The sequence below is a fragment of the Papilio machaon genome, chromosome 26 (genome assembly GCF_912999745.1).
Source record: "Papilio machaon chromosome 26, ilPapMach1.1, whole genome shotgun sequence".
In the NCBI taxonomy this organism is placed as follows: domain Eukaryota; kingdom Metazoa; phylum Arthropoda; class Insecta; order Lepidoptera; family Papilionidae; genus Papilio; species Papilio machaon.
In genome coordinates, this window is record NC_060011.1 from 1,166,561 (window position 1) to 1,184,452 (window position 17,892).

The 17,892-nt window shown below is 33.8% G+C and overlaps 2 protein-coding genes across 3 annotated transcripts; both read left to right on the forward strand.

Moving 5' to 3' along the window:
- Window positions 1–2,383: 2,383 nt before the first annotated feature.
- On the forward strand, window positions 2,384–3,300 carry LOC106718276 (carbonyl reductase [NADPH] 1). The gene has a single exon (XM_014512326.2). It carries the CDS (start codon window positions 2,435–2,437, stop codon window positions 3,290–3,292), a length of 858 nt encoding a protein of 285 aa, XP_014367812.2. The 5' UTR covers window positions 2,384–2,434; the 3' UTR covers window positions 3,293–3,300.
- A 374-nt stretch (window positions 3,301–3,674) lies between these two features.
- LOC106718263 (mannosylglucosyl-3-phosphoglycerate phosphatase) lies at window positions 3,675–17,687 on the forward strand. Of its 2 annotated transcripts, XM_045684453.1 has the most exons (16): window positions 3,675–3,830; window positions 4,700–4,842; window positions 9,360–9,480; window positions 9,966–10,073; window positions 10,243–10,329; window positions 10,662–10,828; window positions 11,637–11,735; window positions 11,983–12,105; window positions 12,312–12,477; window positions 12,936–13,114; window positions 13,904–14,059; window positions 14,358–14,537; window positions 14,879–15,003; window positions 16,211–16,312; window positions 16,589–16,685; window positions 17,526–17,687. In XM_045684453.1, the coding sequence occupies exons 2-16, from the start codon at window positions 4,717–4,719 to the stop codon at window positions 17,607–17,609; spliced, it is 1,920 nt and encodes a 639-aa protein (XP_045540409.1). In that variant the 5' UTR covers window positions 3,675–3,830; window positions 4,700–4,716; the 3' UTR covers window positions 17,610–17,687. The 2 variants fall into 2 exon arrangements, with proteins under 2 accessions (XP_045540409.1, XP_045540410.1); XM_045684454.1 differs by lacking the exon at window positions 4,700–4,842 and having other exon boundaries at window positions 17,526–17,686.
- The last annotated feature ends 205 nt before the right edge of the window (window positions 17,688–17,892 follow it).

A 17,892-nucleotide genomic window follows, 5' to 3' on the forward strand; every position in this document is an offset into this window, starting at 1 on the left:
CAAAAGGATTGTTTCGACAGCCATAATTTATTTAAAAGGGTGTTTGTACAAGCTGTCAGAATTATTTAAGAGTAGACAAATATTTGCGGAAGAAAAATTCTACGGTTACCTAAGGACTGACCTTAGCAAACCCGCACTGCGCTTGTCTTTATAATTAAACTTTGTGTTAAAACTCTTGCTAACGGAATAACTGGCCTAATAAAAAGTTAATTACTTATTTATTGTCACCTTAAGGAACGGAAATAAAAAATGTCATATAGTAATTACGCAACAAAATATGATAATAACGGGCTGCAGGCTCAGCGTGTACCGCATGCCATGCAGAGCTGGTTTTCAGCCCGCATGACATGCGGTACATTGGCCGTTGGCCTGTTCAGAGGTGGCCATCAACTGGTTAAAAACTACAAGAATATAAACGAGAGAAAAAAAACAATAAATCAGGGCTATATTCTTTTCACACGTATGTGCTAGTTTCAGACCATTTGGAGATCCATCTTCAGGGCGAGTGTTTATTTTGAGGACTTCACGGTCGCGTCGCGTCTCGTACTGAGTGCGGACCAAATAGTTTGGATCCACAACGGGTCCGAAACTAGTCGGTGCCGTCACCGGATGATCACACGTGAGTTAAGCCGTTCTTAATTAATTTAAACCACAACTTTTAAGACCAAGAAGCTGGACTTTTTATAAAATTTTTCAGTAATACGATTCAAAAGACAACTCACTTTAAAATTTAACAAGGTATCCGAATAAAATATCCATGCATACACTTACAAATATATTCACTGTACCTGCGAGTAGCGTTGCCAGGCGTCCGGAAAAAGCCGGACATAGGTAGGCTTTTTGATTGCGTGTCCGGCCAAAATAAACGATTTTCCGGCTTTTTCCCAAACGAAAGTGTACCTATTAATACTGAGACAAAATCCTAAATAATATAGGGTATCCGACCTTTCTACCCAAATGTCCGGCCAAACTGGCTGGTCTGTCCGGCTAGTAGGTTTGGCGACCTGGCAACCCTACCTGCGAGAAATATTACGTACCGGTCTGTCTAGCAAAAACGGAAACAATTTTTTTTTTCAATAGTAATATTACATGGATTTACGAATCAAAAGCCCTAGTCCTCATAGAAAGTATTATCAATTTTTACATCATAAAATCAATTGACTAAAATCCCATTTTAAGAAACTTGGTTATAACATACAGATGTACAGTTTTCATTTTCAGAATTTAAAAAGGAAGAAAACTAAAGCTATTGTACTCGGAAGCCAATAAGCTGCAATCCATTACATTGGTAATATTGTTGTTTGTTGAGACGCGGACCAAGAAATAACATTGTCTGGATATTTACTTTTATGTGAAATTAAAAATATATTTTTAAACCAATAAAGTTCTTTAGTAAACTAGCTGTCGCCCGCGACTTCGTCCACGCGAAATGAAAAAAACTTAATTAGTAGCCTATGTGTTCTTCCAGACTATGTTCTACATTAATGCAAAATTTCAGTGAGATCCGTTTAGCACTTCTGGAGATACCTTCAAACATCCACGCATCCATCCAAACATTCGCATTTAAAATATTACTAGCTGTCGCCCGCGAAGCGAATTAAAAAACTAAATAAGTAGCCTATGTGTTCTTCCAGACTATGTTCTACATCAATGCCAAATTTCATCAAAATCCGTTGGGGCGTTCTCGAGATACCTTTAAACAAACATCCATACATCTAAACAATTTAATAGGAAATGACCTCCAATATTAAGTTACAAAATATCACAATATAACGTTGAAAGAAAAGACAAACAGAATATATTCAAACTTTTACACATAACTTTTCTCGTTGTTGTTTTTTTTTTTAATGAAATTTATTACATGTAAGTACATTTATCTGTAATGTCTTTTCGTTTGATTTTATTGCGGTTGACTTTAAGTAAAATATCTTATCTAAAAGTACAAAGTCGGTCCGATCTCGACGGCAAATTGAATCTCAGTAGCAACGTTACGTTCTTTTTGCTTTATTTCTGACTAGTCTTAAAATCAGATTTGTTACGCTGCAGAAAAATTGCTTTAAAATTGAATTATATTCGACTCGATGAATGTTTGCCTAGTCTGACTTCCGAACTTAAATGTCTATACTGGTACTGGTGTTTTAGATTTATTTCCATTATCCTATTTATTATTTTCCTCCTTTGAGAATATATTAGCAAAATGAAAATAAAATTTTTTGCTATTTCAATTATCCAGGCGTTCAGGCAGCATTAAACTGCGTGAGTGTCACAAGAACAATAACATGTTAATGATATGGAAGATAAAAATTATTATTTATGATGTAGAATTATTATTTATAAAACAATAATAGCAGTATAACGAAAGAAAATAAATATGCAAATATGTCTGTCTTCTCCGGCAGTATCACGTGAGTATCTGGCTAAGATACACGTCAAAATGGCGTCTAAAATTGCTGTTGTAACAGGTGCTAACAAAGGCTTAGGATTTTCCATAGTGAAAGGGCTTTGTTTTAAATTCGATGGCGTAGTATATTTGACGGCGAGAGACGAAAAAAGAGGCTTAGAAGCTGTAGACAAGCTAAAAGCTCTAGGCTTACATCCCGAGTTTCATCTGCTTGACGTAAGTAACGAAAACAGTGTTAAAAATTTCGCTGATTACATCAAAACAAAACATGGTAGATTAGACGTCCTAATAAATAATGCTGCAATACTAGAATGGAATGAAATTTATCCAACATATGACGCTGCAAAACGTAATATTGACATAAATTATCGGAGCTTATTAACTATCGAAAAATGGTTATACCCATTGTTAACAGATGGCGCTAGAGTTGTAAATGTTTCCAGCGCATGTGGACATTTATCAAATTTAAAAAATAAAAAATGGCTTGAAATACTGCAAAAAAAGGATTTAACAACAAAAGAAATCAACGATTTCGTCGAAGAATATCTTGAAAGTGTACGAAATGGGACATTTAATAAAGATGATTTTGCGGATGATGGCAAACATGCTGAGCATAGAGTTTCGAAAATGGCGATGACAGCTTTGACTATGGTTCAGCAGAGAAAATACCAAGATAAAAATATTTCTATAAATGCTGTTCACCCCGGACATGTAAAAACCGATATGGCAGATGGTGGAGGAGATTTAGAAGCAGATAAAGCAGCCCAAACAATACTCTATCTAGTATTGGATGCTTCTCCAAATATGAAAGGTGTCTTTTTATGGCATGATAAAAAAATTGTTGATTGGTATGATTATGAAGGAGATTATTTTTGTAAAGATGTTTGGTAACCGCCTTCAAATAAGATCTTTTAATTTTTCCTTTTTTTACTTTTTGTGTAGATTGAAATGTAAAGCCTTTTTTATCTTGTCACATTACAAGTTAAGTATTATATAATCATGGTCGCGAAATTAAATAAAAATTTTAATCATAAACCGTTGTTTATTTTCTTTTTGTAGGCTATTGAAAGTTCCCTGGACGAAAAGAAAAGTTCGAGCTACGGGCTATTCCCATTATATTTGTTTATTACTCCACGAAGTGTTTTTATTGATTTTTTTTTTAAAATTGAAAGCTTGCTAATTGTTCCCTTTGTGAAACGGAACGAAAGCCATTTGACAACCCAGCGATCGAATAAGACATGAAAATTTTGACAGTACGAATTGATGTATTCCGTTTGTGGGTGGTGCTTATGTCTTTGGTTTAAATTTATTCGTCCAAATACGAAATAAATATTCAAATAACAATCAATTAAATAGATATTAAATTTTAACAAGTGTAAGTCTACAAAAAAGCTATCGTGCAAAATACATCCAACTTAAAATCTGTTGGGTAAGTTTATCATTTATATTTTTATTTTACAAATTAAATTAAATTGAAGATGAAAGGAATTTAACGTAACGACAACTGTGCTACAGTTTTAAGAAACTGTGTCGCTCGGAATGAAATGTCAATAAAAATATCAAAACCATTGTGTGTTTATTCGTTCAATTTAAGTACTGAGCCAAAATAGGCGTTGAAGTGCCTTGACCTAACAGAGAACATTGCCATTCTGTGTACGGCACTGCGCAGACCTAGTTTTGAAATTCCTGTTAGTGAAAAGACGAATTTACATTCACTCTGTGTCTCCTAGTGTTAAAAGTGTTGCAAATTTCGTGTGCCAATAATAGCCATGCAAAAAAAAAACATCGGAATGTGACAAACGGCGGGAAATGACCTTCTAGTGTTTTTTGTGCCTGTGAATAATTAAAATGATAAACTTTTTAAGAAACCCAAACATTTATGTAAACAAGTGATTTTCACTTAATACATTAAAAATTGAGACAACATTTTCAAAGCTGCATTAAAATGTTAATTTGAAAAAAATCTAATGCAAAGAAATTATATATCTAGATAATATACAAATTAGAAAAAATATTTTAGTAATTTAATTTACATAGATAGTAATTAAATAAACAATTTAATTAATTTTAATTAAAAAAGCACAAAACAATTAAATATGTCATTTTTTATAGACAAATATAAATTTACTCACTAAATAAACCATTTATGGAGTTACAAAAACTATAGTCCTACAATGGTTATAAAAGTGAATTTATTCCTCATAAATATCAAACTGTGAACTGTAACCTCCTTATATCAACAAAAGTGATTTTTTTCTACAATAATGTGATACATTGGAACTATTATAATGATTTTAGTGCGATCAGTGCATGCTATGGCGTCGTTTGCGGCGCAAGCGGCTCTCCGATCACGCTGGAGCTCATTGATAGAGTCAACCAGTGTTGATGTACCAGGGGAAGTCACAGATGGTGTCCGTTCAGTCGTCGGATGGCTTAAACAGGCACTGTCTTTTATTGTACTGAGTAGCGTTCACTGCTCTGCACTCTTGTTATTGCATATTTTGTGCATGATGTACTGCACTGTGGTTTCCAACTGATAAATTCTGTAATAAAACATATAAATATCTTCATTGGTAAAAAGAAACAATCGTTATTTGTACAGTCAGCTACATAAATTGAATTTACAAAATTTAGGAAAATTGTGTAAGTCTTGGTTTTTAAAAATATGTTTGCATGTATTCAACAAAATATTTAGTGATGTTTGAAAACATAGTCAGTTATGTGGATAGATATTTTTGAAACCAAAGATATGTACATGTTTCTGAAGCTTTTTAAATGTAAACATATGCATCTGACTGTACTGTGTTTTGGCAGTCGGAATCCACATATAGATGTGCATAAATGTTGCATGATATTATATTTTTGGAAATATTTATGTAGACATAATTTTATGTTAATAAAAGAAGGTTTTCTAAGAGAATGTTAAATATGAGTGTGGAGGTACACCGGTAGAGGTAGGCTTAGGAAGAGATGGATGGATTGCGTGAAAGATGACATGATCAAGAAGGGGGTGATTGAAGGGGGTGGATATGACGTCAGACAGATTCATTTGGAGGACGGAAACCTGGTGCACCGATCCTACGTAGGTGGAACAAGGTCAAGGAGATGATGAAAAGAAGGTTTTCTGGAGATCCTGAATAAAATAATGTCCAATTTTTTTTTACTGTCATAATAGTTCATGGGCGAGTTAAAACCAGCATAAGTTAATTTATAATGCTTGTTAAAACTTCTTATTAAAATATTTATATTAAAGTACCTTGAAATATTAGATAAGACATCATCAATCAATCAAGGCTGTACACATTTTTTCTTACCATATTCCGTTGTTATAATACCACTAGTTGTAGCCCGCGACTCCGGCCGCGCGGAATTAAAAAAAAACTTAATAAGTAGCCTATGTGTTCTTCCAGACTTTGTTCTACATATGTGCCAAATTTTATCAACATTCATTGAGCCATTCCGAATAAACACTCTCGCATTTATAATATTAGTAAGATTACCATATATACCTTTATGTCGTTTTTTTCAAAGGAGCAAGACATTCCTTTACAAGTACTAGGTATACCTACATAAGTAGGGTAACCAAATGTTTTGTTACGGCTGAGGAAACACTGATTTACTTGATTGTTATGGTCTGGAATTAATTAAAAAAAAAAGTTAATGTTTAACGAGAAGTTGTAGCATTCATGTTAACTGTTTCATATAGATTTTTATTTATTTTCATTGCTTTAGATTTTTTTTGCTTCTTATGTTATAACTTTTAAATTACTATCCTACCTAAGTGTAAATTAAAAGTAGATTAAAATAATCAAACCAAAAAGATCTTATAGCGTTTTGTTTTATTACGCAACGTTGTTTTATCTGTAGGCCTGTCGGGCTTGTACGGCCTTGATGAAGGACGTATTGTACATTCATGCACACAAATCATACATGTATCAATACAGTTAATCAAATGTTTTGCTTGGCCTATAATTAATTTTCAAAATTTTGTTTGTCTCCCTCTCTTCGTAAATCGCGTTTGTTCCGTGTAATCTTCGAAATGACTGGAACGTTTTCGACGGGACTTTAAATGGAATGTAGCTTAAGTGTAGTTAGCTTAGTACTAATTTTTACTAATATTATAAATGCGAATGTTTAGATCGACTTAACGGATCTCCCGAACGGCTTAACGGATCTTGATGAAATTTGGTACAGATGTAGACTATAGTCTGGAAGAACACATAGGTTACTTTTTTTTTCATTTCGCGCGGATGGAGTAGGGGGCGACAGCTAGTATAACCATAAAGAAACTAGCATTTCATTTATCACATATTACATCAAAAGAAAGGTTCAAATGTTTCGATCAAAACAACAAAATCCAATATATGAACGATAAAACCGAAGCTAAGTAATCGTTTGGCCTATCGCCAGAGAAAGCTTTTTTTGTTCGATCTACCAAGGATTTCTGCGGTAAACCTTGTCATGCGTCAAACTAATGTATTTATAAAATTAAAACAAAATAGAACTAGCTTTCACAGACGTCTTGCGTGTGTCAGAGAAATTGAATCACTAAATTTGTCTGAATTTAGCGGTCAAACGAAATACATCTTAACGAAATTCATTAAAACGAGAATAAAGCAGACATACCGTAATTTCAAATAGCGTAAAAGTTGTAATATAATAATATTGCTATCTCTGTTATTTTGAACAGAACATTTGGTAGCGGTTTTGATTTCGTAGTATATTTCAATGCGAATTCGTAGATTTGTCGTTGTACAGGTTTTGCGACAATTGAGATTTTCATCCAAGTAATAGAGGTCTGTATTTAAAAAAAAATGATAATTTTTGGTTGCACTTTTGTAATCAACTGTACAAACTTTAGTGATGGGACAAACATTATTCGATCAGGAAATAAAATCAATAAGTTAATATTTGATGTTCTTGAGTATATTTGGATGTATGGATGGATGGATAGATGTATTTTTGTTAGAAGGTAGCTCTAAAACGGCTGCATGGATTTAGATAAAATTTGTTATAGATGTAGAACACTGTCTGGAAGACCATATAGGCTATTTAAACAGCTTTTTTTTTTAAATTCCGCGCTGACAAAGTCGCGGGCAAAAGCTATAAATATAATAAATATATTTCAAGGGTTAGGACCTTGTAAATATAATATGGCGTTGTATAACATGTAATTAAAACCAAAAACTTGAATAACACGCCCTTAGGTGTTATTAAATCCTTCCATATTGAATATGTAATTAGATACAAGTAAATTATTTTTATAATTGTAACACGTTGTATGCTGCTACGATTTTTATTTATTAAAGTTAACTCGCTAGGCAATTCGATTGCATTTAATGTGTTAAAAGATTTTATTAAAATTATACTCCTATGTATCCTATCAATAAGTGAGAGTCCAAGAGACCGAGAAATTTTTCTCGCAAATAGAGGTTTCTCGCTTATAGAGGTTTGTTTATCCAGGTTTGACTATACATATATCTTCCTCTTTCCACCCTTCTCTAACGTAAAAAAATGGGCAGAAGAGATGGAAGAAGTAAATAATTGGATTCACTTAACATTGTAACCGCGTTTTTATACAAATACTAGCTGTCGCCCGCAACTCCGTCCGCGCGCATTTAAAAAAAAATTAAAAATAGATGTTGGCCGATTCTCAGACCTACTGAATATGCTCACAAAATTTCATGAGAATCGGTCAAGCCGTTTCGGAGGAGTACGGGAACGAAAACTGTGACACGAGAATTTTATATATTAGAAAAATCTATTTTAAATAAAAATAGCTCTCACTAAAAGTACAATCTATATATATAAAAGAAAGTCGTGTTAGTTACACTATTTATAACTCAAGATCGGTCGAACTGATTTAGCTGAAAATTGATGGGGATGGTAGCTTAGAACTAGGAGACCGACATAGGAACTATTTTATCTTGTGTGCGTTTTTTTATTCCGCGCGGACGAAGTCGCGGGTAAAAGCTAGTTATATATAAAATTGTCAACACTCAATTTAAACGTATGCTATATTTGAAATAACACCCAATGTAAGGTCACATCAATTCGCGATGATTGTACTTCCCCTGTTATTGTATTGTTGTGTAATTTGTCACCACTTTTACTTGACTTGTCACGTCAGGAATAAGAGTACTCTTCTGCTTGATGTGCCAACTCAAATGATGCGTAGTTTATTCTATTTAAAGCTCGCAAGATATTTTCAATGTAACGGAAATGTCATCAAAATAAGATCAACAGAGTTATTATGAAACACAATTGCATGTTTATTTTTATTAATTTACGTACATGTCTATACTTTCGTTATTCTTTAGCTTAGGTATATTTTTTACTGCACGCCTTTTTACTTATAGGATATAGAAGTAGTAGTAAGCAACTGAGTGTCTAGCACGAACATTTGCGATACGAACCTTCGTAACGTTATCGACAAAATATGTCAAAATTTGTATGAGATTTGTTGGTGTACTTTACGAACTATAGGGCAATATAATTTTTGTCAATGACGTTCCGAAAACGTTATCAAGAACATTCGTGCTAGGCTCTCTGGCAGTAGAAACGTGTTAAAACGTTTTAAAAACATCTATTTACAGTATTTTAACTACTCATATCATAACGGTAACACGCCCGCGACTTGTTCCAATCTTTTGCCGTATGCTAGCAACCTTTTCTAATTCATATTGCATATTGCCACGATGTGCTGACAATGATAGCATAAAAAATACCAACCAATTCCATTAAACATTTCTTGTCCGGTGAGAGTGGCGCTGTTATCGCCTTCAATTGTATCAAAAATAATACGGAAATGTTCAAAGTAAGCACACAAGACAGCCCACAAGGATCTTATGGCACTTTACTATTCATTTATTGTCGTGCCTATATCCTAACATTAGTCTTAAACTTATTTGGTTTTTAAGAAAATAAGTAAAACAATAATAATATCGATGTATTATAGGCATCACTAGAGGTGCGTCAAGTGGGTCGTCGTGCGGTAAGCCAGCTGGCCGGCCGAGGGATGGGCGACGACGTACTCATCGTGCACTACAACGATGTCTACAACATCGAGCAGACTACTAGTGAGTGACGCAGCTATCGATAGTCGATTTTGACACATGTCATAAAATAATATCAATAGTTTGATAAATTAAAACTTTTTAATAAAAAGGTGGCTTTCGACTGAATGTATAATAGTAATGCGAAAATGTTAAATAAACGCCTAAAAATATCTATTAGTTTGGTAATCTGACAACAAAGAATACTTGAAAAACGGTGTATGTTTTCGACCTTGCAAAGTCTAGACTTCCCATTAGACCAAGGTGCAACGTAAGATATTTTTTTCGTACTACCACTAATTACTAATTTGTAAAGGTTATTAATGTAGGCCAAGGTAACTCTAGTACCATTTTAAAGATTATGCTGCTATTTTTAGTAGGTCCAAGTGATGTGCTCCGTACACGTTGGTGCTTGCCTTTGTTCGACCAACTATGTACAATTCACTACTGTCCATACATTGATATTGGCCGAGTAACGTTGGCTATATTTATTTGATTTTTATTTTCAGACACAGAACCGGTGGGCGGAGCGCTAAGATTTAGCACCGCCGTCAAAGCCTTGCAGCATCTTAACCCTCTTATATTGTTTAGTGGAGATGTTTTCTCGCCTAGTATGCGTGAGTATGTTTTTTATTTATTTATTAATAATTAAGATTGGTTTTCACTTTAAAAAAAGTACACACGAAAACATTTTGTTAGAACAATTTCAGATTTGTTTTAACCTTACGATAATTTTCACTAGTATGTATGTACAATCGGAGTTTTAAATAATATTTTTTTTTTCAGTCAGTACATTCACAAAAGGCGAACAGATGGTGCCCGTTCTTAATGAAATAGGAACTCATTGCGCTGTGTTTGGAAATCATGATTTTGGTAAGTTATTTAACAATCAACCAGACTTTAATAATAACATTTAAAATAACAATTGTGCATGCTCCTTTATTTGTATTACTCCATTTTTCACTATAAAGGTGTATTTCCACTGTCGAAAAACTAGTATAAAAATAATGACATTCATATCATATTATTAAAAAAAAGATATCGTGTTTTATAAAACTGTATTAGTTAGTTTATAAAATGAAAAATTATTTCTATTAATATTTTTTTGTATACTCCGCCCTAGGTCTAGACCTAGAGTCTGCCCCTAGTTAATCTGGATCATATATAGTCATTCCATACAATTTTATCAACATTTTCGTCCACAGATTTCGGATTAGAAGTCCTCTCAGGTTTAGTAGCTCAGTGCAACTTCCCTTGGCTGATGTCTAACGTGATCGACAACGAGACAGGTCGTCCCTTGGGGGATGGCAGGATAACACACGCGCTGATGTGCAATGGTCACAAGATCGGCTTCATAGGCCTTGTCGAACAGGTATAGGAGGTATAGTCGATTCACCTCATTTGGTGTTGGTAGGGGCGGTGTTAAACTAGCCATCTGACTTTTGGTCGGTTGGCAAATACACGTTTGATTTTTTTTTGTCATAATTCTATGTTAGAAATTTTTCGTTTTCGATTAAAATGGCGAAAGAATTTTTGAAATTCTTCCAGTAGTTTTTAAGTTTATTTGTTACAAATTTACTAAACTTTATAACACAAGTTTATTGGCATTCTTTTTTTTAAATACTTATTTAAAAATGTAAAGTTAACTCTTTTGTTAGTTTTTTTCGTGTATATAATACAGTTTAGTAATAAAATTGTTTAAACTTCCGTGAGACATAATAATAAATTTAATTAAATTCTTAATTAATTTATCTTACTAATATTATAAATGAGAAAGTTTAAATGAATGGATGTTTGTTTGAAGATATCTCCAGAAAGACTCAACAAATCTTGATGACATTTGGCATAGATATAGAACATAGTCTGGCTACTTATTAAGTACTAGCTTTTACCCGCGACTCCGTCCGCGCGGAATAAAAAAATATCCTATGTCCGTTTCCTGGTTCTAAGCTACCTGCCCAACAATTTTCACACAAATCGATTCAGTCGTTCTTGAGTTATAAATAGTGTAACTAACACGACTTTCTTTTATATATATAGATTTTAAAACCGCGCACACGGAGTCGCGGACGACAGCTAATAAATACATATATACGTTACATTGTAACTGTTTATACCTAGAATTTATATATTCCGAAATAAGACACAGGACATATACTAGTTATATTATTTTATTTCAGGAATGGCTAGACACATTAGCAACTATTAACCCGGAAGAAGTGACATTTATAGATTTTCTACAAGCAGGAACTAAACTGGCATCACAGTTAAAACGAGAGGTAAAACACAGAACACTATATGTAACACAGTTTCACTCGTTACTTAAAAGATAAAGGTTGAAATGTGATATTAAATAGTCTAAAACACACCTTAATAAATAAGGTTTCTAAGGAAAAAAGAATTTTTCAAATCCGATGACTAGTTTTTGAAATAAAAACGAACAAACTTTTTCATTCTTATAATCATTTTTATCTTGATATTGAACCTTATTACAATCGATATAAGACTCAATTTACTATGTTTTAGGGTTGTGAATACGTTATAGCATTGACACATATGCGTACCCCCAATGATATCAAACTAGCTGAAGGATGTACTGAGATTGACCTCATACTTGGGGGTCATGATCATGTCTATGAGGTCTTGGAGGTCAGTTTACTTTTAATCCGAGTTTTTATCGTTTTGTGCTATTTTTATACCTTTAACTATATAAAAAATATATAGTCATCTGTGTTTTGAATTAAAAATGTGTTTAAACCTCATAATATACATTTAAAATAGAATAATGTCTAATTTTTTTACTATAAAATATCTTAAGATGATATTAATTAATGTGTTATCACTAAATATTACAGATAAATAATAAATACGTAGTCAAAAGTGGTACAGACTTTAGACAGTTCTCTAAGATCAACCTCACATTTGGTCCTGAAGGACCACGTGTGGATATAGAAGCTGTAGATGTGACCAGCGCGTACGAAGAGGACCAGGCACTTAAGGCCAAAGTTGAGAAATACTCTGGTAAGACATTCTATGCCTAGGTCTAGATTATTTTACTAAAGAAAGTTATAGAAAGTATTTTTTTACATCTCTTTTAGTGTAACTATGTTACTTTTATTGTTATCGATTGACTATTTCGTATATAACTAGCAGAATATCTTGTTATATGCATGCACGCATATGCATGCATCAGGTATCCAAAAGTCCTGTCAAAATCTGCCTAACGGTTCTGGAGATTACCTGTAACAAACACAGATTTATGGACAGACAGACAAAAAATAAAAATTAGTTTATTGTTTTTATTAAAAATTTAAATAAAAAATGTGTTACGAAATATTTTTTTTTCGTTATTTCATAAAGACACTTATTTTATTAATGTTTATTAGTTTGATCCTTCGAGTCCGATTATTTTTTATTTTTTTTTATTCTACTATTGTAATTTTTAGATTAATTATTTTACCTTATATAATATATTCCAGCAATGATAGAAGGTAAAATGGACGAGATATTGGGCAAGTTCTGTGTCCCTCTAGAAGGTAGGTTCTCCTGCGTGCGCCGGCAGGAGAGCAACCTCGGCAACTGGGTGTGCGATGTGCTGCTCGCAGCCACTGGTGCTGACCTCGTCATCCTCAACTCTGGCACCTTCAGATCTGATCAGGTAAGACAAATGGTACCAGAAGACTAAAAGAAGACAAAGACACTTTGGCATATTTTAGATACAATTGTAATAATGTTTTTTTTTTTTATATTTTCCTTTTAATTTTTAATAATGCAATTAATGCCTCCTTAACCCATGTGGGTATGTAGAGATAAAGGATTGTCATTCAAAGCGGTCATACGATTTAAAAAAAATGAATTGGAGAACCAAGATAAGAGACCAAATACTTAGCGTATTTAACGCACAAAAACACAGAAGAATTGATAACCTTCTTCTTTTTTAAGTCGATTAAAAAATGTATGGATTTCGGATGCAAATGTAGACCCGAGAAAAACAAATCTCTAAATAGGTGGCTAGCTAGTATCAAGAGTGGGCTGTCATTTGTCAATTTTATACGTAATTTTCGGGTTTTTTTTGAAAAATTCAAAATTGATTTCTTATTGATTGTGACAGAATAAAAAAAAAGATCCGAAGTAGGAATGCATCCATAGCTGAAAAAGAAATCCATCTTTTACTTAAAATAATTTAAGTTCCCTTAATTTTTTTTTTTACTGAAATTTGTAGGAAGTCGTTGCTATGACTACAGTCCACAGAGTACTTTGTGTATTAAGTGTTTTTTTTTTTGTATATCTGTGGTATATTAAATGCTACTGTCGATTATTCTGACATCTGTAGTCAGTAAAAGGTCAGTTTTTTCTCCCTATTATGTACTCTGTGGCGTAATATTTTCAAGTTTTTAATCAAATTTCAGCCTTAACAGAATAGAAATAAGACATAATTTTGTCCTAGGTACATCCAGCTGGTGACTTTACTTTACGCGACTTGTCCACAATAATTCCTATGAGAGATCCGTTGGTGGTTGTCGAGGCGAGTGGTGATACCATACTCAAGGTTCTAGAGAATTCCGTCTGCAAATATCCCAGCTTAGAAGGAAGGTTTCCACAGGTAATATTAATTTGTTTTATACAGGTTGTTCCAAAATTTAAAAAATTAATTAATTTTCTTTTTTGTTTGAAAAATTTTGCTTTATATTAAATTAAAAGAATTAAACATCATTTTTTTTATTTATTTGATTTGTTTATCTTCAAACTTTAGAAATTTTTTCGTTGTTAGAATCTTCTGAACTATACAGGATGTGTATTATAGTACCAAACTTCTGAGTTGGCACGTCGCGGAGAAGAGTACTAATGTTTTTGACGTGCCAAATCAAATTTCGAGTACTAACTTATATAATCAAACCCAGGTGGCAGGTATATCTTTCGCATTCGACCCCTCCAAACCCCCGGGTCAGAGGGTCGAGGAGCAGGTGGTGAAGATAGGTGATGAATACCTGCAGCGGCAGCAGAAGTACCGGCTGGCGGTGAAGCAGTACTTACACGCCGGGAATGATGGCTTCACCATGTTGCCCAGCTGCCCTGTTCTGGTGAGATACTTTGATGAAGTGAGGAAGATTGTGAGGAAGCACTTTTTATAATACCAGCTTTCCTGTGGAGTTCGTAGTAATATTTTCTTCTTCAAGTTTTAGGATAAGTTGATTATTTGATGAAGTAAAGAAGAAATTAAGGAAGTAAAGGTAGCGGATTTTGTAACAATATTTTCTTTGCATTTCCTGTGTTGTGTTTTTTTTGATGAAGTAAAAAAGTATGACATACTTTCAAATGAAATTTCACATTTATTTTGAAGAAGTGAAGAAGAAAATGAGGAAGCACTTTTTCTTCTTTGTGTACAATTAGAACTTCGTCTTTACCCTTCCCATGTACTTAGGTGTCAGAGGACATGTGTCCGGAGGTGGGTATGGCTGTGCAGAACCACTTCGCTGCCATCAACATGCGCACGGGCAAGTCCCGTCCCTCCAAACATCGACAGTCACTGGTCACACTCAGCAGACGGTCAGATAATTATTTCAAAACATTTTACTTATTAGATACTAGCTATTGCCCGCGATTTCCTCCGCGCGGAATTAAAAAAAAACTTGATAACCTATGTGTTCTTCCAGACTATGTTCTACATCTGTACCAAATTTCATTGAGATCTGTCGAGCCGTTCTGGAGATATCTTCTAAGAAACATCCATCCATCTAAACATTCGTTTTTATAATATTAGTAAGATAGTATAGTTACCTAATCCGAGGCTAAAAAATAAGGCGAAATTACCACTTTTCCTGGTGTAAATTTCTTTAGTGTTGCCATTAATAAAAAATAATTTCCAATATTCTATGAGTAAATCATTAGACGTCAAATTTGTATAAAACACTCTATCCATAGATTATATATCCTATGGTTTTACTTAACAAATTATCTTGCAAAGTCAATCTTATATATAAAATTCTCGTGTCACGGGGTTCGAACTTGAACTCCTCCGAAACGGCTTGACCGATTCTCATGAAATTTTGTGAGCATATTCAGTAGGTCTGAGAATCGGCCAACATCTATTTTTCATAAACCCCCCCCCCCATTTAGTTTTTTTTTTTAACTGCGCGCGGACGGAGTCGCGGGCAACAGCTAGTAATATATGTAAGAAGGGAAGGGATCCAGATATGACGACTGATAGATGTATGGAAGTACTTATATATGTTTGCAAATGAGCAAGCAGCCACCTGATTCGACGAAATAGCGAAAAACTCTGTCCATAGACTAATATTATTTCTCCATTCTATGTATCTCCCCCCCTCTTTCAAATCCGTATCATTTCCTTATAAGAAAATGGTGGGAAAGGATTGTGGACTAAAATTAGTCCTCCGGCACCACACTCATCAGACTGTACGTGGAATTACTTCCACTTGACGCCAGTCTTCTGTGTGGTCGTGGTAATTCATCAGACGAGCTCCATTCTTGCACCCAACATTGTTGTTGGGATCTACCACTGTCAAATTTATGGTGTACTAGCTTTTACCCGCGACTCCGTCCGCGCGGAATATAAAATAGAAAACGGGGTAAAAATTATCCTGTCCGTTTCCTGGTTCTAAGCTACCTGCCCACCAATTTTCAGTCAAATCGATTCAACCGTTCTTGAGTTATAAATAGTGTAACTAACACGACTTTCTTTTATATATATTGATTAAAGTGTTATTTTTTTACGATTGTATTATTATTGTAGGCATAGTTTAGTAAAGATGTTGGATGGCAGTGAATTAGATGGTCCACCTCCGCTGCGGAGAACTTCTTCCGCTGCTGTTGAACCTTCAACACATCATCACAGGTGATTTTTTATATTGCCAAAAATATCCCCCTCTCGTTTCAATCTCAATGAAAAGATAAATAAATTTAATTTTAATGATTTTAAACTTATATGTGAAATAGTTTAGTCCTTCGAGTCGGATAAATTTGTGTTTGTATGTTTGTTGCCCGCAACTCTGCGTGGAATTAAAAATAAGAAATAGCTTATGTATTCTTCCAGACTATGATCTACATCTGTATCAAATTTCATCAACATCCATCCATCCAAACATTTATAATATTAGTAAGATTTCTTCAGATTGACTCGTCGTGCTTCGTTAGATGACTTGGAACAGAACGCTTGCGAACTTGCGCCTAAAATCGAGAACAGAATTATAGTATTAGATAAACCTGAGGTAAGTCTAGTATTTAATAGACGAATTTCCTTTATATTGTTCGTAAGAAACGAGATTCTTACCATGATTAGGTTGTTTGAGGTCCCGATATTTGCAGTTGCATTCGCCATGTTCACGGGTTGACTGGTGTTTTACGATAGTGTGAAAAATGTTAAAGATTACGGTCTACCTTCTTTCTGATTCTATCTTTAACAAACATTAGTCAACCCGTGAACATGGCGAATGCAACTGTGCCGAAATATTAAGAACTCAAACAACCTAATCGTGGTAAGAATCCCGTTTCTTACGAACAGTATTTTAGTAAAAATTACGAAAGTTTGAAGTTATGAATTTCCTTTACTAAACAATTTAATTAAAGTCCAAGATATATTTTTCTGGCTTATAAAAGTTTCTAACTTACCCGATTTTCTCGCTTATGGAGGTCGTCCGTCGGAACCGGACAATGACTCTCGCTTATAGAGGTCTCTCGCTTATCCAGGTTCGACTGTATTAGACAATACGGCAGGCAGGTACCGATAATTTTACAAATACCAACAATCAACGCTTGCTTTTCGCCGTTTCTGATAGACGACGTCTATAAATGGGAAATTCTGGTAAGAGAGGTACTATAAGCGAGAAAATTTTCGCGATCTCTCGCTTATCCAGGTTCGACTGTATTAGACAAAATGGCAGGTACAATTTATCAAATGTGTACCAACGATCAACGCTTGCTTTACACCGATTCCGATATATGACCTCCATAAGCGAGAAACTTCTATACGCGAGAAAATTTTCGCGGTCTCGCTTATCCAGGTTGGACTGTAGTGTTATTTGTGATTTAAAAAAAAACATTTCTTTCAGAAACTTCAATCACTTTTAGCTGAGAGAGCTCGTTGGGAATCTGATACGGTAATAAAAGAAGTTGATGATGAAAGTTCACCTTAAATATTTATTATTCAAATTTCAACCTAATCACTATTGTAATAGAGTTTATTTTCACAAGGATTACTTTAATTCATTATACGTATTCAAAGGATTTTGAATCAAAAGTTAGGTTTTTTTTTTCTTTTAATTTGAAAAATAATGACACTTAAGTTTAAACAAAAGAGATAAATTTTTTAAAATCTGTTATAAACACGATTTTTTTTTTAATTATTTTTATGATAAAAGTAACTAGTATCTCAATATTTTTGAGCATTATGTTATTACGTATTAATAATTCATTGTT